At 49.0% G+C, this 23,518-nt stretch overlaps 1 protein-coding gene and 1 pseudogene across 1 annotated transcript; one reads left to right on the top strand and one right to left on the bottom strand.

Moving 5' to 3' along the window:
* Nucleotides 1-5,197: 5,197 nt before the first annotated feature.
* Nucleotides 5,198-7,713, bottom strand: LOC120702764 (annotated as a pseudogene).
* Nucleotides 7,714-13,786: 6,073 nt separating this feature from the next.
* On the top strand, nt 13,787-22,217 carry LOC120702753. The gene is made up of 6 exons (XM_039986680.1): nt 13,787-14,393; nt 14,506-14,695; nt 14,792-14,872; nt 21,090-21,197; nt 21,280-21,549; nt 21,879-22,217. Exons 1-6 carry the CDS (start codon nt 13,888-13,890, stop codon nt 21,972-21,974), a joined length of 1,251 nt encoding a protein of 416 aa, XP_039842614.1. The 5' UTR covers nt 13,787-13,887; the 3' UTR covers nt 21,975-22,217.
* The last annotated feature ends 1,301 nt before the right edge of the window (nt 22,218-23,518 follow it).

The raw sequence follows: 23,518 nt of genomic DNA, 5'->3' as shown, positions 1-23,518 counted from the left end.
CTAGAGTCATGGAGAGCTCTATGTTGAAGAGTGTCATCATTCAAGTAAAGAAAGTGACTTGTGAATCAAGTTGTATTTCACTCCTATGCAAATCAAAGATTCAAAGTCACTAGCTCAAAGCGGGTATGCTCAAAGAATGAAGATGTTGATGCCCTCAAAGTATTGAAGAAAGGACGGCATGATCAAAATGTGAAGCTCAAGTTGTGATTGTGGAAATTGTATATTTCATTTATACACTTGAGTATAGGTATGCCGTACTATCAAGAGGGATGCAACATCAGTAGGTTTAGACAATACTAAAAGTGCTCAAATAGTCCCTAGAGAGAATAGCCAAAGTGAGAGAGTGCTAACTCCAGAAAACAGTGAGGGACCGGTCTGACCGGTCTGAGCAGGGTGAGCCTCCAACGGCTAGTTTTCAAAACAGACCGGTCTGACCGGTCTAGGGGACCGGTCTGACACTGACAGGGCAACGGCTAGTTTTGTAAGGAGGGGTATTTATACCCCATGACTTCACCCATTCGTGGCTGCTGATGCTAGAACATTTCAGAACATCTTGAGAGCATTGTGAGCACTTGGAGAGTCCTCCCCAACCTCTCTTTGTGAGGATTGCTTGATTCAAGGTGAATCTTTGAGTTGGGTTGAGTGAATCCATTCTTTGAGAGCCATTTGAGCAAGACAGAAACATCCCGAGCTTTGAGCACTTGAGGTTGCGTCGGTCAACTCGATTGAAGCATTTGTTACTCTTGGAGCATCGGCTCCTAGATGGCTAGGCGTCGCCGGCTAGCTCCCAAGGTTGTGGTGAGCAGTGGCAAGTTTGTTGCGGCTTCGATCATGTGCCAAGAGGGCGCATGGTCATATAGTGGAGAAGAGGAGATAGCTTGACCTTGGGGTCACTACGAGCTTCCTCAACGGAGAGTAGGATTCACACGTGGGTGCACGGGGTGAATCCGAACTTCGGTCAAACAAATCACCGTGTCTTCATTGCATCATCTCTATTTCGGTTTGATTTACTTACCTTGCATTTATAGTTTTGAGTTTGAATTGTGCTTCCGCTCGATCTACTTGGGTGTGCTCTACTTGTGTGTAGGGACTTGTTTATATTGTTAGAAATACTTTGTAAGACACATATCCCAAGTTTCTTATAGGTTCAAGCTCGAGAGGGGACTTGTTCCTGCTGACTGGGCTGTCTGCCTGCATATACCGGTCTGACCGGTCTGGTGGACAGGTCTGACCGGTCCAGGTAGTCCCAGCGGGGATTAAGCGCCAAATTTTGAAGAAACGCCTATTCACCCCCCCCCTCACCTCTAGCCTACGACATCGCGTGATCAAGATCCTTACACCGTATCTTCTAGGTCTTCTTCTTTGCTTCCAAGTTCTCTCATCCGGGCAATCCATGAGCGTCCTCTTCCTCCAGTATGCGGGAAAAATCCCATAGGAGTCCACTGAAGGTGATGCTTATAGACCACGCGCAGATGTCACAGGGCTTTTCGGGCGGCTTTTCGGTAGGTGTCAGGGAAGAGAAAGCCAGCGGCGGAGATGAACCAGGGGTCCACGTCAGGGTAGCGGGTGCTTTTTCCTACGAAGATCATCATGTCGCACCGGAGAATGCCCCTGGAGTCGTACTCCCGGTAGACGTACTCTGGTGGGTCCACAACTTTGACGCGTTCCAGGTTGAGTAGCAATAACTTAGGAAGGCCGGGCTCTGCATGGCAGATTCCGCCACTCCATCCAATGTCAGCCATCTGGAACAGGGCAAGAATCAGCGGCGAGTGTGGAAAAAAAGTATTAAGCAAGGAAAAGTCCTAATGTGAAAAGGCCTGAAAAAGGGTCTCGATCCTAAGGGTCACGTTCTACGGCCAACCTACGGCTCTGATACCATCTGAAGCGTCCCCTCATCATAGAAGACTTAAAAGTGATGCAATATAAGTCCCAGGAGGCTGATAACTCTACGCGGAAGTGGGCAGTGAAGCGCCACTATCGCGAGGATAACAACTAACACCCATACAACGATATTTACTACGAAGAGGGGGTCATCAGAGTCTTGCGCCATACGAAACTTCCTGCAGGTGACCCTATCCACAGGCAAGGTGGGGTGCAGGACGAAACCTCTACTCAACGTCTTTGGGAACGAAGTCTGGATCTTCCTCTGTAAAAATTAAGAATGGGGTGAGTACAAACGTACTCAGCAAGTCCAACCACACCCACGGAGGGGGTATAAACAGAATATAATGCATAGGGTAAATCAAGGATAAGGCTATGGTTTAATTTGCGGAAAGCAAGTTTTTATGCATGGGTTCAGTTGAAAGAAAGGGGTTTTCAAAAGACAATTCTCTTGTACTGAGAAACACGTAGTGTTGATCCACACAGGATCCAAGTTTTAAACTGCTACCGGACTCCTCATCTGCCGTAGCACACGGCATAACTGCCGGACACTTTTCCAAAACAACTCACGCCAACACATCCATTCCTAGAAGAAACACTAGTTGTGTGACCAAATCGTAACTCGCCCAGTACCATGGGCATGGCTATTCGAATAGATTTTAACTCTGCAGAGGTGTGCAACTTTACCCACAAGCGGAGTACCACAGCACGATCACCTTAGTGTCGGTGCAGATCCCAACAAAGCCATTACCCACCTTAGCTAGACCTGACTAGCCATCACGGGATCCACCAAGGGGTCATCGACCTATCACCGAGGTATAACCGGGGCATAAGTCACACAGAGCATATCCCTTCTCTTTGGTCACTCGTTGCTCTCAGCTCTCCTGATGGCTATCAGACTAACTAGTGGGGTTTATGCTAAGCCGTTGCCCATACAACGGTCGAGTGGTTTGCACGATGGTTGAGTTAGGTGAGATGACACACCAACTCGGTCCTTAGTTGTGACAAGATGGATATCTCCCTTCTTTGCTCAACCACATAAGTACGAGCACACCATTCGGCAATTCACACAGAAGTGCCATCCATCCCGTCTAAACTTATCTTTTGAAAATTTCACATTTTTCCCTTCTCACACACTCACATCTTTTCTTTGTATAAAACAAGTTGTATCGTGTTTAAGGTCCTAAGCGTTCTAGCATCGATTAACGTCCAAATAGATCACATTCAGACATTAATCTAGGTGGTCAAGGAATGATTATAACAAATCAAGGGGTGGCTATACAACCATGTTTTCAGCAGGCAAAACATATGCAGTTTTGTAAATCAGGCCAATAGGTTGTGTTTATAAAAACTAGGACAAAATATGCATCAAAGGATGGGATTAAACTTGCCGTCCTCAAAGCCTTCCGGGAAGTCCTGATCAAAGTACTGTCCTTCGGGTTCGGGGTCGCGGAACTGGTCCTCGTTCACTTGCTGCTCGTCGACGGGTTCTCCCTCGTTCACACCGTTAGCTACGGACGAGAACGGCACAACGACAAGCAAACACGAACAAGCACAAACATAAAATAAAATGAGCTCAGAGAGGATGAAAATAGGAGGAATAAATAGTGTATGATTTTAGAAGAATTCAAGAAAAAAATCAACGGAATCAGAGTTTGGATGGGTGAGATATTGGATGCTAAAGTGAACTAATAATTAAACTGGGTAATTAAATTAGTATATTTCACATGATGGCATGGTTAGTGGGCTACTCGAACAGCACACAGGCTGTTTAGCTGGTCATGCGTATATACTTGGGCCTTTGGATTTTATTAGTGTTGTGGGCCCAGGAGATAATAGGAAGGGAGAGGGGCACAGGTAGCAGAGAAGCATGTGCTCGTGCTCATCTCTCTCTCTCTCATCCGCCATGGCTGGGGTGCTCGAGCTCGAGCCTGCGGCAGCTCCGGCCACCGTTCTCGAATCCGAGGGCACGGGGAGAGAGAGGAGGGCGAGGGGGTTCTACTTTGGTGACTCCGGACATGGGAAACGGAGGTCGGCTCCGGCCGCGTGGCAGCCATGGCCGCGGCTTATGAGCTTGCTGGTGGCGGCAGAGGAAGGGGCGCTGGTTGGGGAAGGCCGAGGGTGCTGTGGAGATGCTCGTCAGCTGCTTACCTTGGTGCGGGGCTGCCTACAGGAGGAGATCGACGAGCGGTTGCTGTGGCTCGGGAGGGAGAGCAGAAAGAGCTCGATTCAGGGAGGAAGTGAGGCGGTGAGTGGTGGAGCTGGGGCTGCTCGGCGAGTTGAAGGTGGCGACGGAGGGCATCTCGGCCTCGCCTTTTATAGGCCGAAGAAGCGGCAACAGCTCGCAGCTTCAACCACCGCCATTAATGGCGGCGACTGTGGCCGGGCGTCGGCTTGTGGGCGTCGCCGAGCGGAGCTGTGGCGCTGAGGCGACGGCACAGCGCGCGCGGCGAGGCGGCGGGGCTGCAGCGGTGAAGAGACGGGGCGGGCAAGCGCCCCGGCGGCCAGCGGCCGGCGCGGCTTTGGCATGGTGAGCAGCTTGGCTGGGTGATGGGATAGCACGAGCACGCGCGGACTTGCGGTGATGATGGCGTAGAGGAGATGGGATGGCACGAGCAGAGGGCAGCGTCGCTTTGCAGCAGCTCGCCGGGGTCTCCGGCTTTTGGCCAGGTTGTCCGCTCGTGCGAGAGCTCGGCGTGCCATTGGCCATGTGCTGCTGCTGGGTGCTAGCTAATGGCACCATGCATGCGATTAAGTGTTGCTGCATGCGCCAGCGAGAGCGAGCACCGCGAAAGCCTCGGTCTGCAAAGTTTGCATGCACACGTGGGTGCTAGCTTGATGCTAAGGCTGCATGCAGGTGATTAAAAGCTGCTACGCGAGTGCAACTTGTGTACGTGAGAGTGCATAGGTGAGAAACAAAACAAGAGAGATTAGTGAGGGAGGAAGCTAATTAGCTGGAGCCTATATGATGAGAGAGAATAGATAAATGGAGGTTTAGGCAAAAGATAGAATTTAGGTGACAAGGAAATTTGAGCTCAACGACGAAAGAAATTTTGAAATGATTTCGAAATTTATTTTTAGCGAGTAATTTCCTTGGGTGAATTTTCGGGATGTTACATTTTTTATGTAATCACAACTATTGTAAGAACACACTTTCTTCTTCTACTTATATGATGAGGGAGCGCTCCTGTCTTTATTTTTTTAAAAAAAAGCGGGTTACAGATCCGAGATGAACAGTTGAACCCGCAACAATTTAAGTGTAAGTTTCTCTTTTTTGTTTCTTCTTGCACAATTTTTTTCAACCTTAAACTTTGCATATTAGCTGAGGCTTACGTGCTCTATTCACTCATATTTTTAGATAATTTTTTATGTACAAATTGAAATGTAACTAAAGTTAGTAACACGATAACACTCTAATAATGGGCGGTAACACCGGGTACATTCTCCGTAGTATCATTACGTTCCTTGCTTCATCCCTCCAATGTGAAGCATTACTGAAGGATTTCATCACGACGACGAGTTCTTGAGAACCCACTCCACCAAGGTGGCGACTCCGAAACCGGTAGCCCCCTGCTTCTTGTAGCTCCATACCGTGCCTGCAATGTCCATGTGCATCCACTGGACCTTCTCGTCAACAAACTGCAACACCCAAACAGATGCGTATCAGCGCCATTATTAGTAGAATATAACTGCTACTGCTCGCTGCTCGTTAGTAAGATTCGTAGAGCAGTACGTACCTGTTTGAGGAACAATGCGGCAGTGGTGGCACCTCCCTTGGGCTGCATAGGGCCGGTGTTGAGCATATCAGCGATGCCGGACTTCATGTCCTCCCAGTAGCTCTCCTCCAAGGGCAGCCTCCAGAACTTCTCCCCGGTGACCTCAGAGGCACCCACAAATTCCTCGGCTAGCTCATCGCTTGGTGTGAAGATCCCTGTTTGTGGAAGGCGTTAATCTCCTTTGGATAGATAATGCAGGTCTGGAACAACTCATCATAGTTAATCGGCGCAGAGGAGCATCGGGGAATGAAAATGATGAGAGGATTCTGGGCGGCCAAGCTTAATTACCAGCAATGCTAGGCCCAAGGGCAACACGCATGGCGCCGGTCAGTGTTGCCAGATCAATAATCTGAAGAACGAGAGATTGCAATGAGTCAAGTCCATTATTGATAATGATAGGTTGCATAGTTGCAAGGCATAGCCCAAAGTTGACAGGTCAATAGTCGCCAGCAGGATCACGAGGACTTCAGGAGCTCGTATAGCAATTAGCAGCAGTTAGCAGCCGACATGATGTATAGAAGAACATCCAGAATGACAATTATATGAGCTGACAATGTCACTGGAAAAAAGAATAATAACGCATTACCTTGTCGACACCTTGATTACAAGCATACACCAAAGCATCAGCAAGTGTAAGCCTTCCCTCTGCATCAGTGTTGTCTACCTGAAGAAGCATATTTACATAAATATATGAAGATAAATACGTTCTACAAAACAAGGGAAAATGATCAATGGACCATAGAAGCTAGATAATCATCTTTGGAACAATCAGGATATATGGTTCCGCCGCAACTAGATCACTATCATTATATCATACTATGCTCTCGGATCATCCGGAGTCTGGACTCTGGTATTTTGATTTCAAACACACTAAATGTATGTACCTCGATTGTCTTCCCGTTAGAAGCAGTCACGATGTCACCAGGTCTCATGCCTGTGCCACTAATCATATGTCACGATGTTACCAGGGGTAAGGACATTGGCGGGCGAGTTCACAAGGTCTCTCCCAAGTATGACGCCCGAGGAAACATGGTTGACATGCTTCAGTTTCTGATCAACCTCCGGACCAGAGCCCAACCCAATAAGGTCTAGTTGTTTCAGAAGCACCTTTTTTCCATTCAGACTTGTATCTGGTGTCCTCGTGCAATCCCAGCACAGTTCCTACATGCAGCTCAAACAGGCAGAAATTAATCCCATATCCCAGCAGCATCAGGCTAATGCATTCCATAACCGTCATTCCAGGAGCACTGATCAAAGTACCTGAAGCGATTGCTGCGGCAGCGTTCAGCTTGAATAACTCTCCCTGGATCGCACTGGGGGAGGCAAGAACGATGGCGGCGCGGGCAGCCTTGGCGGCCTTGGCGACGGACGCGACTGACTCGCCGAGGCCCCGCAGGCAACCGGCGTTGTGGGCGACGAAGCCGATCAGAGCCACCCTCTTGAACCCCTGCCCCTGGACGCGGAGAACCACCGACTGCCCGGGTTTGCCGGCGAAATCCTCCGCCGCCGCCGCGGCCGACAGGAGGCCGCCGAGCTGCCCGTCCAGCCTCCTCAGGACGGCGTTCTGGAACTTGGGGTCCGGTGCTCCGGACTGCAGATCCTTCTCGGTGACCGCAACGGCGAGAATGTCCCCGTTCCAGGCGGAGAACTCGACGTCCTTAGCGGCAAGAGTGACCTGCAAGAACGCAGGAACAAACAAGAGGAGTGCGGCGCAGGCTGAGCTTACTGAATCTCGCGCGAAGCGTCGTCTAGGCAGTTAAATCGATAAGATTAAAAGAACAAAAAAGATGATCTTTGTGTAGCAGAGCGGTTCGTGAATGATGAAAGTTTCAGCAGCAAGGTTAGCCCACTTAGCCGTGATCACAGAAACCGGCGGCGCACCTGAGGCGGGTCGACGGCGTTGGGCCTGGTGAGGCCGAGAGTGGGGGCGGCGGTGGTGTCACCCATCGTCGGAGCGGGCGCGAAGGAGAGAGGGTGTCGAACTGCCTGGGGGCGCGCGGCGAAGAAGACGACCCTGCTGCTGCTCGATCACTTGCTCAGTGTGGACTTCTCTTCCTACAAGACGGGGGGCGAGGGCCGCGAGGCCTCCAATTCTTCTTTGTTTTAGTTAGAAAAAAAAACATTGACGAGAAATCCGTTCAGGGGCCCACAGGACACAACGACGTTTCCCGTTTTGCAGACCTGAGAAAAACCGAGCTATAGGAGTGTGCTGTTTATTTACAGTAGTTTTTTCTACCAACCGCCCGAGACTGCCGATCGCATTAGACAAAGTAGGGATAAGCACAACAGGAGAAAAGCAACTTCAAGCGTCACCGCTGACGATCCTACTAGGGTCTATTGACTTCACACGTTTTACGCAAATCGTGATGCTACAACGTGGAGTTGTTTCACAAACCAACGCTAAACTGAACTACAAGCTGGGTGAACCATCGTATTTTTTCATATTCTATTGGTCCGATGTTATTTAGACTTTATAGTGATGCATATACGATGAGCACATTGCTGAAGTTTATGATGCAATTTTTCCTCAAATTTAAACCTTCTAAAATGGAGAATTAAATTCTTGTTTCATAGACATTCTAGAAGATCAATTCTATGTTATTGAGGCATACTATGGTTGTCTTGTATTTGTAATATAAAACTTAAATCACTTTTATTTGTTATTTCCTTTGCATTTATCTTATTATTCATATTTGTGCAGCGCCATAGTGCATTCTGATCATCAATATATTGTATAGAATTTATGCATTTTGTTATGTCCTATTGTTCCTTTTTCTAGTCCATGATCTAAGCAAGTAATAAACTGTCATAATATAGTTTTATATTTTTTGTTATAATAAGTAGTACTCCCCGTTCCAAATTATACTCCATTTTCAATGCAATTTATAGATTTATAGTCTTTACTATTAATCTAGATATAACATATATCTAGTTGAATAGCATAAACTATATATATGTAGAGAAGTCAAAACAACTTATAATTTAGGACGGAGCAATATATCTTACTGACTTTTTAGTTATTTTTCATTGTTGTGTTGTTTATTTATACTTGCACATCACATTAGGGGGCATTTATTATGAGCATATAGGAGTTCAACAATTTGTAGAAACAATCAAGCAATACTATCGAGGATTTGTGAATAGTGATTTCTGTTGCAAGACGATGTTGTCGATTGGCAAAATAGGCATTTTAGTTCCTCAAGTTTGCCTTGTCGGTCAAGTTCGTCCCTAGACTATTGGATCGGCCAATCTAGCCCCTCAAATTTTGTTTCTTTGTCAAACTCATCCTTGCGTTGGTGTGGCTCTCCAAATTTGCATGAAACGAATACAAAAAGATATATTTGTTATTGGCTCCTTCTTTCCCTCAATTTCTTACAAACGTTAACCTAGACTACCCTACTCAAAGTTATAGAATTTAAAATTTGATCATCTAACTTGAATACTAGAATTCAAGTTCTAAAATCCGATGCTCCAAGTTACTCCATTGACGAGGAAATTACATATAGTTCCAGGTAAATTATGCAATGACATGTCGGTGGAAGTTGAGGAGGGTAGGAAGGAGATAAGGGTAAAAGGGACATTTTATATTATTCTCATTGCTAATATGGAGAGCCACACATTACGGTAAGGATAAATAAATTTGACCAAAAAATAAAAGTTAAGGATCAAATTGGCCAATTTGAAACTTGAGGGATCAACTTGACCATCGGGGAAAAATTGAAGGACGCCTACTTTGTCTTGCTGATTTATATGGGTGCATGGTGGTTCGTCTATGTAGTAAGGAATGAGTATTGCTATAAGATGTAAATTAGGCATACTTTTTGTTTGTATGGCTGTTTAGTCTATTTACACGTTGTGTAATCACTACGGTGTGATTAGCCATTTACGTTTGATCACCTATTTAACCAGTTTAAATGACCGTTCAGTCCAAATATAGATTGCCAACGGGTCAGCCCGGCCTGATGCCGGGCCGGCACGCCCCGAATGACGTCGGGCCGACACGGGCAGACGGGCCTCACGGGCCGTGCCGATGTGGGCTTCATGCCTGGCCTCCGTCCCGGGCACGGCCCTATGGGCCGTTTTTCGTACCGTGCCGGCCCGTGAAGCACGGCCCAATCCACGGACCGTGTCAGCCCATGACCCATTACCCTTAAAATACCTCAAACACTTCAATTTTTTTTCACATTCACAGTTAGTCTTAGTCACAATTTTACATTCACAGAATACATTCAAAATTTCATTCACATACTCACAACACAAGTCACAAAGCCACAATCAAGTCAAGACTCAAGAGATAGCAAGAATATGATAATCAAAATGAGCTGATGTGCAATGCTGCCTCATTAAAAACCTTTCTAGGTAAAACTTACCCTTGTGAGAAACTTTAGAAAGAAAAAAACAGTGCAGCCAGCTCAGAATAATTAAGTCTTAGTTAAGTTATTACAAACCACAGTGGCACAATTTAAATGGCCACCCAAAATGACAATGAGTTCAAATGGTCACTCATCTCACAGCAAAAGCAGAACTCTCAGTCTCACTCTCTCAGACTCTTAGCTCATAGCATCAGCACCACCACCACCAGTGCCTTCTTCTTCATCAAGGTACATGTTCTCGAATGCCTGTTCAAGCTCTGTGACCTCAGCATCATGTTGTTCCCTTCTTGCTCCTAGCTCCTAATCCTTGATGCAAGTGAGCATCTCCACATTCTCTGGTGACAGGCGACGTCGACGATCTTCAAGTATCCTGCCTGTCAAACTGAAACAAGACTCGGAAGAGACAATAGATACAGGAACAGCATAATATCTCTGGCCATTATAGATAGGATTGGATAGATTAGCTTATGATCACACCACCAGAGAAGTAAGTCAAAATCATCATCATAAGCAGTGACACAATCACTGTCTAAGTAAGCTGAGAGCTCACTAACAGCACCAGATGAAGATGAGGAGGAAGAGACAAGGGGAGGACCAACAACACCTGAACCAGCATTGTCTCCAAAGATCTTTGCCCATGCTTTCTTTTTCTTACCTGAATGAGCTGATGGCTGTGGAACCCTTTGAGATCTAGATGCACCAAACTTAGTCTCATATTTAGCAAACACTTTATACAATTCATATTTGACATAACCATAGTATGCATTGTAAGAGGCTCCAGTACTATTTTCAAGTAATTGCAGAACATTAAAGAAACCTTTCATCTTAGCTCTAGGATCTAGAATGAATGCATATGAATATATCACTGGTATGTCCTCCCAATATTTAAAAAAATTAAGCTTCATAGGAGCAACAATGTTTCTAAAGTTATGATCTCTTTCAGCAGCATGCAAATGAGATGCAATCTCCAAGATATGATGCAAAACAAGTGGACTTGTGGGGTAATAAACACCAGAAAGAACAACAGTAGAATCATAGAAGAGTTCCAGGAATTCCATTACCTTTTCAGCAACAAGCCAATGATATCTAGACAATAATTCTGAACCATAATGAGAATTAATGAACACAAAAAAGATATCCTTGTATGGCATCAAGTGTTTAAGCATCAGATAAGTAGAATTCCATCTAACATACATATCCAAGCCATACTTTCTAGGCCTAGCACCCTTAGCATTACAATATTGTTTAACACAATGCAATTCTTTGATTAGAGGAATTCAAGAAGTTAATTGCAGTTCTAAAATCTTCAGTAACATGTTTCAGCCTCTTCAAACCAGATTTGACAATAAGATTAATGATATGACAGGCACAACGTTGATGCACAAGACACTACTTACGCTTATCAGGATCAGAAGGAGTAGGTGCAGGATCAGAACCTAAGTAACCAAAGAACATAGGTGTCAAAGTCTCCATAGCCTTAGCATTAGAAGAAGCATTGTCTAGAGTGACAGCAAAGATCTTATCAATCAAACCAAACTCCTCAACCACACTAACTATCCTTTCAGCAATATTTTCACCAGAATGTTTGACCTCAATCAGCCTAAAACCAATCACCCTTTTTTGCAACTCCCAATCAGCATTCACATAATGAGAAACCACACTAATATAGTCCTCCTTAGCATTACCAGACCAAATTTCTGAAGTTAAGAAAACAGAAGAAGCAGCAGGCAACACCGATTTCATAAGCACATCACATCATTCAGCAAACAATTTAGCAAGATCTCTAGTGGTGCTGTCTAGAAACATTAGCAAAGCGAGAGTTATGAGCACGAGTAATGTAATCCTCCCAAGCCTGTGTATTACCTATGCCCAAAGGAAGGTCCAGCCTAGCAATCAAGCGGCACAACTCAGTACGAGCTACAACAGGATTATACACCCAGTTATGGAAACCATCACGATTAAGAGCAAGCCTAGATTGGACCCTATGAGCATGATCAGTCTTTTTCCTACAAGATGCCTGGTGCCTAATCAAATGACCAGTACCAGCACAAGATCTAGTAGACAACCTCTTACTACACATCTTACAGATAGCAGCAACTCTAACATCATTTTCCTTGACCTCCTTAAAATCAGCCCAAACAGAAGATTTGCGCTTACCACTGGATGAGGTACCATGAGTGTCAGTGGAGCAAGCCCCTGCCGCTGCCACCGGAGCCCTCCACCATTGTCGTCAGCATCAACATCGACGACATTGTTATGAACATTGCCGTCGCCGACATCGATACCAAACAATGTCGCTGTGTATTCATGGGTGTCATCGTCGTCCTCGATTTCCAGCTCGTCCAGGTCTGCCTGGGAGTCAGAGCCGTGGAGGGGGTGCTCATCCGCACCCGCCATGGCGACCCCGAGCTCCGACGAGCCCTGATCCCCAGCACCGTTCCTCGATGGTGCACGCTGGTGGCGCCTAGCCATGTTTATTCCAGAGGAGGAAGACGCGGCATCAGGCACCGACCTGCGCAGAGGACAATGGAGAGTGAGAGAGACAACCAAGACCAAATCTAGGGTTAGGGTTAGGGTTCCGGGTGCATACCTGCGCTACCACCGGAGCTCGGTGCCGGAGAGGACGAGGGAACCCAGAGGAGACAGACACCAATTAGAAATTAGAATCAACAGCGACCGGCGGAGGAGGACAGTACACGAACTCACATAGTCCGGCGTGATAGAGAGGACAGAGGAGAGGAGGGGAGAGGAGGGAGGGAGGAGGCGAGGAGACAGCGTTTGTTAGCTCAAGTCAAGGTGGAGGAGCGGCAGCGTGGTCATCGGAGCCGGGGACGGTCGGAGGTAAGCGGCAGCCGACGGATCTAGAGATGAGAGCGAGAGCAGAGACGAGAGCGAGTGCGGCGGGCGGGAGGGCAGAGGTCGGGTGGCTGGTTAGGGTTTGGGGGGGAGGCGTCGGCTTTTATAGGGGGCGGGGCGGCGGTTGTGGGTTGGGCCGCGGCGGCAAAAGAGACGTTGGGGGGAGGGGGCGGGGGGTAACGGGACGCCACCGGGCTGACCGTTGGAGCGGGCCGTGTCCGTGCCATGCCATGGGCCTAGGGTGCGGCCCAAGCACGGCTCGCTCCCTCGGGCCGTGCTAGCCCGGGCCCGTTGGCCACCGGGCCGGGCCGTGCTTGGGCCGGGTAAAAAAAAAGGGCTCTGTGCCGGGCCAACGGGCTCGGGCTGCATGGCCAACTATAAGTCCAAATGAAAAGCTAAATGATAGGTGACCCACTATGTATCTTTTAGCGTCGATTAGTCTGCCATCAGTGGTAGACTGGGGAAGAAGGCCGAGTGGATGCTTTCCAACTAAAGAAAATATGACGTAGACATCATGTCTAACAGAGAGATTCGCTTTGGTTCTGTTGAGTGGGAGTATATCTTTGTACTGTCACTTTAGGTTATTAAGAAGCATTATACTTTGTGATATCATCTTTAGACATGTCGAATACTAGAAAATATTGATCATAATAAAACTTTTAATTGTCGAGGAAATATTTTTCCAGCTGCAGCAATGTTAATTCCATTTGCAACATCATTTAGTGCAAGGTATCAGGTAGGAACCCACATATTTAATGAATTAATGAAGGAATTCCAAAAGTATTTTCAAATAGAAACTTTAGAAGCAATTAGTCGCAGTTACAAGAATGTAAAAAGGTTCATCAGTAATGAGTGTACGGCAAAAACAAAAAAGAAAAAAAATGCCACTAAAGCCGAAGCGGCCAAGCCTCCTTTGCATTCCAACCAACTTCCGTTTCCCCTTCTCCCCCACGCCCACTCCAAAACCTCTTCGCCGGCGCCCGCCGCCACCGGCGGCGGCCATGGCGTACCTCCCGCCCCACAAGCGCCACCCCAGCTCCTCCGAATCCGCGCCCACCCCGAATCCGCCCCCTCCGTCCCTCTCCTCCTCCCTCCGCTCGCTCTCCCTCTCCTCCCCGCGCGGCCGCGGCCGCGGCGCCGGCGGGCGCCACTCGCGCCCTTCCAACAAGATCATCCACGCCGCCGGCTGCGTATCCCGCTGGTCCCCCCTCCCGCCCTTCTCCCCTGGCCCCGAAGACGGCGACGGCGAGGAGCCCACCCTCCGCCTCGAGCCCTTCCCCTGCGACCCCATCGAGCGCAAGACCGGCGCCAAGCCCCTCGCCCTCGTCGCGTCCGCCCCAGGACAGGGCTCCACGGCGGCCGCGGTCACCGCCATCGCCGAGAGGTTCTTGCCCGACCTCCTCGCCGCCGCGGAGAGGGCCAAGGCGAGCTACGCGCCCAATGAGGAAGAGTTGGTGAAGCTGAGTCTCGTGGCCAGGGTGGGAAAGGTGCTCTTCCAGTCCCAGCCGTGAGTCCTCTCTTCATCTGCTCATCCCACTTACCATTTCTTGGACATGTGCTTTGCGCCATCTTGTGATCAATGCTGAATGCAACGACTTGCTGTGGACGATGTCTTGCAGAAATCGATCGCCCGTCTCCTTGGACACACTACGCAAGGCCGCGAAATCAGGGGAATATGGTTACAAGAGCCAGTTGCATAAATCGTTCTACACGAATGTGCCTAGTGAGTATCTGGATGATATGGAGCAATCCGTGGTGAAGAGGATGGGGCTGGAGTTTGATTCGTCCAAGAAGCACTACCATGTGAAGGTTTATTGTCCTATAACACTCCAATGCAATATGAACTATGATTTGTTTTGGGTTCAGATGAGTAAATGGATTTTGGGGTCTGCAATTTTGCCACAGGTGTTTGACAAGCACCAAAGTGACTCTACAATATCTTGCAAATGCACCGTGGAAGAAGATGGGAGCCTTGTTATCCATAAGGTGAGTTTATCATGAATCATTGTGTCATGACCTTTGCATTTGCACCTGGTTTGGTTACATTGCAGCTCATTTCAACGACTTAAGCTAGCTTTGAGGGCAATGACATGTCTTGATTTTTTTTCTAACATAAATAAAATATATTGATTGATGCCATCAATTTATTACTATAACTGCTGGCTGTAATAACTTGTGAATCCTGAGGATACTACATGTTTGATATTTTTTAGCACTTGATGATTAGACACGTCTAATCACAGAAGTTAGCATTTGATGATTAGGCACGTCTAATCACAAAAGTTACTGGTATATATTGGGTCTTTCCCATTACTCAACTGTAGTGTCATGGTCGGACTTCAGTACAAGAGGCGTAACAAATCAGGATTCAAGGAGGCGTGATCTGTTAGGATTAGTTGTTAGTTTGTTTCCCGGTTTGTTAGCAGGCTTGGCATTATATAAGTCAAGACCTGCGGTAGTTTAGGGCTATGCTTATTGTATCTTAGATCGGCTTTGTCCCTGCCTTCCTGTCGCGCCGTGGAGTTTCAGCCATTGCTCCGGCGCGACGTCGAGGTCCAGGGCCACGGCCTGCTACTTCTTTTCAATACAATTTGCGTCACGTTCCTTCCACCAATTCCCATCCTACCACTGCCCATAACACCTTGGTATCAGATAGCCTTGGTTCCGTGTCCATGGCGGCTGACGACGAGAAGACCGTCCTGGAAGCGACCGTCGACGACATGCTCACCACCCTCACCGACCTCGCCGCCAAGGTTTCCGAGCTCGCTACGCAAACCGCCGCCCTCAAACCCTTGCTCCCGCTCGCCAAACAGCTTGACGGCCTGCCGGACAAGGTCACCACCCTCCAGGCAGCGGCGTTCGAAGGCGCAAATCAGATCGCCGCCCTCAGCCTCGCCGTGACGCGCTTGGAGCAAGCGCAGCGCGGTGACCGCGGTCACCCCAAGGACGACATCGCGGGGGGAGACGCGTCAGCGTCGGGGCCCCTCCCGTTCCGTGAGACACCGCACCTCCCTCACCGGGACGCCGAGGACGACGACGGCGATCCACGCTTCCACCCGCGCGCACGCATCGAGTTCCCGACCTTCGATGGAAAGGAGGACCCCCTGCCGTGGCTGAATCGCTGTGAGACCTTCTTCCGGTGCCAGAACACACCGGAGCGCCGGCGCGTTCCATACGCGTCCCTCCATCTCACGGGGTCAGCCCAACTCTGGTTTTCTCGGCTAGAGTTGACGTCGGGTACTCCGTCGTGGCGCCGGTTCGCACAACTCGTGCAGCAACGCTTCGGGCCGCCCATGACGGATAGCCCCATTGGCGAGATCATGATACTTCGCCGGGACGGGACCGTGAACGACTACACCGACAAGTTCCTCGCCCTCGCCTGCCGAGATGCTGATCTTACAGAGTCCCAGTTGGTCCAGATGTACACGGCCGGCCTCGTCAACCCGCTCAAGACCGACGTCGCCCTACGCCGCCCGACGTCCCTTGATGATGCCATCATGCTTGCTAGAGCCTACGAGCAGCGCATGTCTCTGTCATCTACCGACCCGGCGCCTGCGCGGGGCGCGCGCTCCTCGTTCCGGGCTCCGGCCGCCTCCATGACAGCCGTCTCGTCTGCAACACCCCACGATGCGGCTTCCTCGGCTCCAGCAGGGTCGAGCCGAACCACCTCGCTCGCGTCCACCCTGCCACGTCGTCGTCTCTCTCCAGCCGAGATGACCCAACGCCGGGCGGACGGCCTATGCTACAACTGCGATGAGAAGTTCGTCGCTGGTCATCGGTGCAAGAAGCTCTTCGTCATCGAGGTTGTGGGGTTCGATGACACGGAGGAACCCGCGACGGTGGCCGCCATCTCAGCCACTGATGATGCGCCAGGCATCTCCCTGCACGCGATCTCAGGCGTGCGCGCTCGTGGTTGCCAAACCATGACAGTGCGCATCTCCATCGCCGGCGTCACTGGGGTCGCCCTCCTCGACTCCGGCTCGTCCCACAACTTCATCGACGTCAACATGGCGCAGAGGGCGGGCGTTCGTCTCCTTCCAAGCCCCAACCTCTCGGTGATCGTCGCCAATGGTGACCGGGTGGCGTCCCCAGGCAAGGCGCTCGAACAGAACGTCCACATCGGCAACGAGGCGTTCGACATCGACCTTTATGCGCTTCCTCTCGGTGCATACGACATGGTGCTGGGCGTGCAGTGGTTGAGCTCGTTGGGTCCGATCCTGTGGGATTTCGCCAAGCATACCATGTGTTTCACGCGCGCTGGAAGACCAATTACATGGCACGGCATGGCCTTCTCACCAGGGCTCACGTCGTCGTCCCTGATGAGCCGCGATGGCGATCTCCTGGATGCGCTTCTGGAGGAGTTTGAGTCCCTCTTCGCCGAACCACAGGGCCTCCCTCCCAAGCGTCATCTGTGCCACCGCATTCGCCTGAAGCCCGGGATTGGTGCCGTCGCCGTGCGTCCCTACCGCTACGCACACATCCAGAAGGACGAGTTGGAGCGTCAGTGTGACGAGATGTTGCGCCTGGGCATCATCCGGCACAGCTCGTCGGCCTTCTCATCCCCGGCGCTACTGATCCGCAAGCGCGACGGCACGTGGCGCTTCTGCGTTGACTACCGAGCGCTCAACGACGCCACAGTCAAGGACAAGTTCCCTATTCCCGTGGTGGAGGAGCTGCTGGACGAGCTGCGCGGAGCCAAATTCTTCACCAAGTTGGACATGCGCTCGGGGTACCATCAGGTACTCATGCACCCGGACGACGTGGAGAAGACGGCGTTCAGGACACATCAGGGCCTGTTCGAGTTTCTAGTGATGCCGTTCGGGCTCACTAATGCTCCGGCGACGTTTCAAGCCATGATGAACGACATCCTCCTACCGTATCTTCGCCGGTTCGTGCTTGTCTTCTTCGATGATATATTAATTTACAGCTCATCGTGGTCGGAACATCTCCGCCACGTTCGCACGGTGCTTCGCACGTTGCAGGACCATCAGCTATTTCTCAAGAAGTCCAAGTGCGAATTCGGCCGCCCGTCCGTGGCATATCTGGGCCATGTGATATCGGAGCGCGGCGTCGAGGTTGACAAGCAGAAGGTGGAGGCCGTCCTCTCGTGGCCTCGTCCTGCATCGGCACGCGCTGTCCGTGGCTTCCTCGGCTTGGCGGGCTACTATCGCCGATTCATCCGCGATTATGGCGCCATCGCCGCGCCTCTTACCGCGCTGCTCAAGAAGGAAGGGTTCTTCTGGAATCCCAATGCGGAACAGGCGTTTCGGACGCTACAACACGCCCTGACGGAGGCGCCTGTCCTACAGCTTCCGGCGTTCGACCGCGACTTCGTCGTCGAGTGTGATGCGTCGGGCTCTGGCTTCGGCGCTGTTCTCCATCAAGGCAGCGGGCCAGTCGCATTCTTCAGCAAGCAGATCGCTCCACGCCACACCAAGCTAGCGGCGTATGAGCGAGAACTGATTGGTTTGGTCCAGGCCGTGCGGCACTGGCGACCGTATCTCTGGGGTCGCCGCTTCATCGTGCGTACTGATCATCACAGTCTGCGTTTCCTCTTGGATCAACGCTTGACAACTATTCCGCAACATCAATGGGCAAGCAAGCTTCTGGGGTTCGATTTTGTTGTGGAGTACAAACCGGGCTCTTTGAACGTCGTCGCTGACGCTCTATCTCGCAGGGGTGAGCACTCCGGTGAACTGGCCGCCCTGTCGTTGCCCACGTTTAGCTTGTTTCAGGCAGTTCGTCAGGAGATCAATGGAGATTCAGACCTGTCCCAGTTGCGTGATGCTATTAGAGGTGGTGCTAAGCCAGATCAATGGTCGGTGAAAGACGGCTTGATATTGTTCAGAGGTCGGGTTTTCATTGCACCGTCCTCGGGGATTCTGCCTACAATTCTGGAGTCTGTCCATGCTGCCGGACATGAAGGGGTTCATAAGTCGTTACATCGCCTGCGTGCTGACTTCCATGTGCCTAATGATCGTCGGGTTGTCCAGGATTTCGTCCGTGCCTGCTCAGTTTGTCAGCGCAACAAGACTGAACACTTGCAACCAGGGGGCTTGCTGCAACCGTTGGAGGTTCCTTCATCGATCTGGTCTGATCTTGCTATGGATTTCATTGAGGCTTTGCCCAAAGTGAATGGGAAATCAGTCATCATGACAGTGGTGGATCGTTTCTCCAAGGCCGCTCACTTCATCGCCTTATCTCATCCATATACGGCGGTTTCGGTGGCTCGTGCTTTCTTTGCTGAGGTTGTGCGACTGCATGGCATACCGGCGACAATAGTCAGTGATAGAGATCCGGTATTTACAAGCTCTTTTTGGCGTGAGTTGTTTCGTCTGGCCGGTGTCAAGCTTCAGTTCACATCAGCGTTCCATCCTCAATCGGACGGCCAGTCGGAAGCAACAAACAAGGTCATCACCATGTACTTGCGGTGCCTTACAGGAGATCGCCCACGCAATTGGTTAGACTGGCTTCCTTGGGCAGAATTTTGTTATAATTCTTCCTATCAACAATCGCTGAAGACTTCTCCGTTTGAGGTGGTTTATGGTCGCCCACCTCCTTCTATTCGGTCTTATGACCATGGAGACGCGCGGCTGCCAGCAGTGGAAAAGGCAATGCTGGACCGTGATGAGTTTTTAGCCGAAGTTAGAGATCGGTTGGAGCAAGCACAACAACACTACAAAGCTGTGTATGATCGCCGTCATCGACCAGTGCACTATGCTCCAGGACAGTGGGTGTGGCTTCGTTTGTTGCACAGACCAGCGGCGTCACTTGATGTTCGTGGCCGTGGGAAGTTGGGTCCTCGATTTTTTGGTCCTTTCCAAGTTCTGGAGCGGATTGGTGATGTGGCTTACAAGCTGTGCCTGCCTGCCGGGACGCGTATTCATGATGTGTTTCATGTGGGTCTTCTCAAGCCTTTCCATGGTGAGCCCCCAACACAGGTGCAACCGTTACCTGCTATGCGTCATGGCCGTGTGTTAGTAGAACCTGAAGAAGTTCTTCGGAGCCGTCTTGCTCGAGGTAATTGTGAACTTCTGGTGCGATGGAAGGGCGCACCAGCATCCGAGACGTCTTGGGTTTCTTTGGTGGAATTTCAGCAGCTGTTTCCCAAGTTTCAGCTCGAGGACGAGCTGCTTGTCCAGGGGGGGAGAGATGTCATGGTCGGACTTCAGTACAAGAGGCGTAACAAATCAGGATTCAAGGAGGCGTGATCTGTTAGGATTAGTTGTTAGTTTGTTTCCCGGTTTGTTAGCAGGCTTGGCATTATATAAGTCAAGACCTGCGGTAGTTTAGGGCTATGCTTATTGTATCTTAGATCGGCTTTGTCCCTGCCTTCCTGTCGCGCCGTGGAGTTTCAGCCATTGCTCCGGCGCGACGTCGAGGTCCAGGGCCACGGCCTGCTACTTCTTTTCAATACAATTTGCGTCACGTTCCTTCCACCAATTCCCATCCTACCACTGCCCATAACATGTAGCTATTCTAAATATTTGATGTCATGTTCTATACAAAAAGGTGATTGCTGACACATTATGAAAACCAATGCATGTTTGCTTTAGACGCTGTTATGGGCCGTTTACATAAAAAATGTCATTGAAAGTCTACAGTCTCCCTTTTTGTTACTTGAATTATTTAGCTGATGTCTCATTAGTGAGCTGTGGGTCTGTCCAAGCTTGTAGATCATTTATAGTAGCAAACTTCCGTGCATTACTTTATATCTAGTAATTGGATTGTGAAAGTTCTGGGTACTTTGCGCTTTACAAAAAAGGGTTTATCTACTTTCTTGCAAGCAGCAAGTCAACCACATCTATTGTCAATTTTCTTCATCAGACTGTTTGCTCTGAATTTTGATGTCCTGTTTCCTGTTAATTCAAAACCAGGAGTGACAAATCAAACTCAACCTCCTGACTAACCTTATTTATTGAAAGAATGAAGATTCTCTGTATTTTTCCTGTTTCATGACCACATGCTAGCAAAGAATTAAAGGCAGCCGTTTTTCTGAAAACTAACCACCTTGTATTCAATTTTCTGTAATTGCAAGTTGCAACTCATTTCCCCCAATGAATGCAATTGCATGTTGTATTTACCTGGCACAGGGGTAGTTAATAAGATTAAAGGATGGGTATACTCTGCATACATGGGACCTTTTGTGTTCATCAACCATACTTCAGCTTGTGATTCCTCAGCACTGACACCTTTTATGCAGGTTGAATGGAATCAGGTGCGGCATTTGGTGGAAGACATATCCTGTCTTTTCAAAGGTCTTGATCTGAGGCTGATGTTATGTACAAAAAGAATCCTGAAAACCCTAGATGTAAGTTCTTGTCAAGAGCGCCTTAATCCTTTCTTTTATGATCCATTTTATAGTTTTCAGACTTATCTGATGATACTTGCAGTCTGAAGTGGAAAATGCTTTAAAGAGCTTGGTGTCTTCTGCTGTTATTGATCCTGACGTGAAAGGGGGACTTAGATGGCCACTCGGGAAAGAGTCCATTGGTGAGAGGTTCAGCATAGTTGGGCTGTGGCACACAAACTATAAAGCTTACAGAAATGAAACCCTGAGGCTCAAGTTGAGGCATGCTGACCGATTTGATCACCGAAGCTCAACTGGGGAAGTTTCCAATGAAGTTACCTTCAAACTAATCGGAATGTCTCGTAGACTGGAGGTTAGTAAAATCTACTCAATAGTTGCATTTTACTGTTCTGCAGCAAATTACTGCTGGGTTGGAAATCTGTGTTTGCTATGCTAATTTTCCTTTGGTGCCTACAACCTATTATCTTGTCGCAATAAATAATTGAAAAGAGAGTAAACTTCATAGTCTGAATCTCTTGTGCATGCCATGTTTTTCTTATGAGCAACCCCTTTTGCCATCATTGTGGTTCTGTAGTTGTTGCCCTGTCATCACAACTTCTACTCAGTAACACAGCATGAGCCAACCCCGTTTGACATTTTAGTAATCTTCAGACTGATCATGCCATTTTCTTGATTTCCCAGGATGTTGATCCAGAGGAAACCTCTCTGAAGGAGATGCTGGAGTCTGTGGTTCACATGATCTGGGACAATGCTCTGAACTACAAGATCGTGTCTTGAGCGCAGCCGGCTATGCTGACAAGCAAATAGTCCGATGGAGAAGCTTCACGATGTCTTCCATGGAACTACAACAAGAGTTGATTTCTTTCAGCCCTATCTGTATATATATCTTTTGTCCTTGATTTGTAATGGACATGACGGGATCTGATCACTGCATGGGAATCGGATGGTTGGTGCTACTTGCAAGTTCCAACTTCAGACCCTTGATTCAAGCTAGGCCCTACGATGAGGTTGATTGTCGTGTGATTTTTTCTTTCTTGAAAGAACCACCGTGTCTTGTGATTGGGATCGGCAAAGTCGTGGATATCTTGCCCACCTCGGTTACAAGGTACCCGTGTGTTCACAGTTCACCTAAATGCGATCCTGTAACATACACTGTTTCTACTGCGAGAAGTACGTAGCCGCCGCTACGTGGACGTGGGATTTGCTTTTTTTTTTTGTTGGTGAGACATCATGAGTCTCGCGAAGAAAAACAAATTCATTTATGTATAGAGTCGTATGCAAGAGTTTCTCCTGAACTCTGATTTTATCGGCTAAGCTAAAGCCAATAGAATAAAATTTACTTTTGCCATGAATACAATATCTGAAATTTTGCAAAAGAGCATATAGCCTAGTGGTTATAAGAGTCTCGGTAGCACCTGAGGTCCGGGGTTCGACTCCCCATGGGAGCGAATATTCTGGGATTTAACGGCATTGTGCATTCAGTGGTAGGCGACGTTCCCGTCGACAGCGAGACGCATGTGGTGACTTCGTCAATCTCGAGGATTTGCCGGCTCAATCTTCGAAGATGCTCATAGGGGTAGGGTTTACGTACGTGTGTTCATAGGGGTGTGAGTGTCTTAGTTGTACTGTGTAATTGTTATCGCCATAAATTAACAGGGTTAATTAATGGACCGCAAGTGAGTTGGGCTTAATGCAGAAATTAAAAGAGGCTTACGAATCGGCTCCTGCGTGGGCGTTCGGGCCATCTGGGCCATGTACCTTTAGGTTTAAGTTCAGTTTGAGTTAGAGATAGAGTTCAATATGGACATGTTAGTTTAGATTGTTTTCCAAGTCTCCGGACTATAAATATGTACCCTATAACATTCGTAAAGGGAGAACGTCATTGCGTCTAGCAACAACAATTCTCGGCGCACCGCCACCCCTAATCCTAGGGTTTCATCCAAGTAAGCGCCATGCTGCCCTGGTCACTTCTTGTGATCAGGGCAGCATTGTTCTTGCTTTTACCTTGGTATTACTCATACTGAAGCGTTTTTGATGGCGAGTAGTGCTAGTTATCCTGATTTTCGTAGCATGACCTTTAGTAGATCTATCATGCTCTTGTTGTGTATCATCTACGAATATCATGTTATCTCCGCGTGATCATGTATTAATCTTACGATATTTCTCGTTGCATAGGAATTAGTTGCGTAGAGATCACGGTTCAAAAAGGCGGAATTAGGCAGGCGCCTAGGCGCGACTAGGCTCTAGGCGAGGGGTTCCCGCCTGGCCTATGGGGGTAGGCGGACCCCTAGGCGGCGCCAGCTCGTCGGTGCCGGCGAGGG

The sequence above is a fragment of the Panicum virgatum genome, chromosome 1K, assembly GCF_016808335.1.
Source record: "Panicum virgatum strain AP13 chromosome 1K, P.virgatum_v5, whole genome shotgun sequence".
NCBI lineage: Eukaryota > Viridiplantae > Streptophyta > Magnoliopsida > Poales > Poaceae > Panicum > Panicum virgatum.
This window is presented reverse-complemented; position numbering and strand designations above follow the sequence as displayed.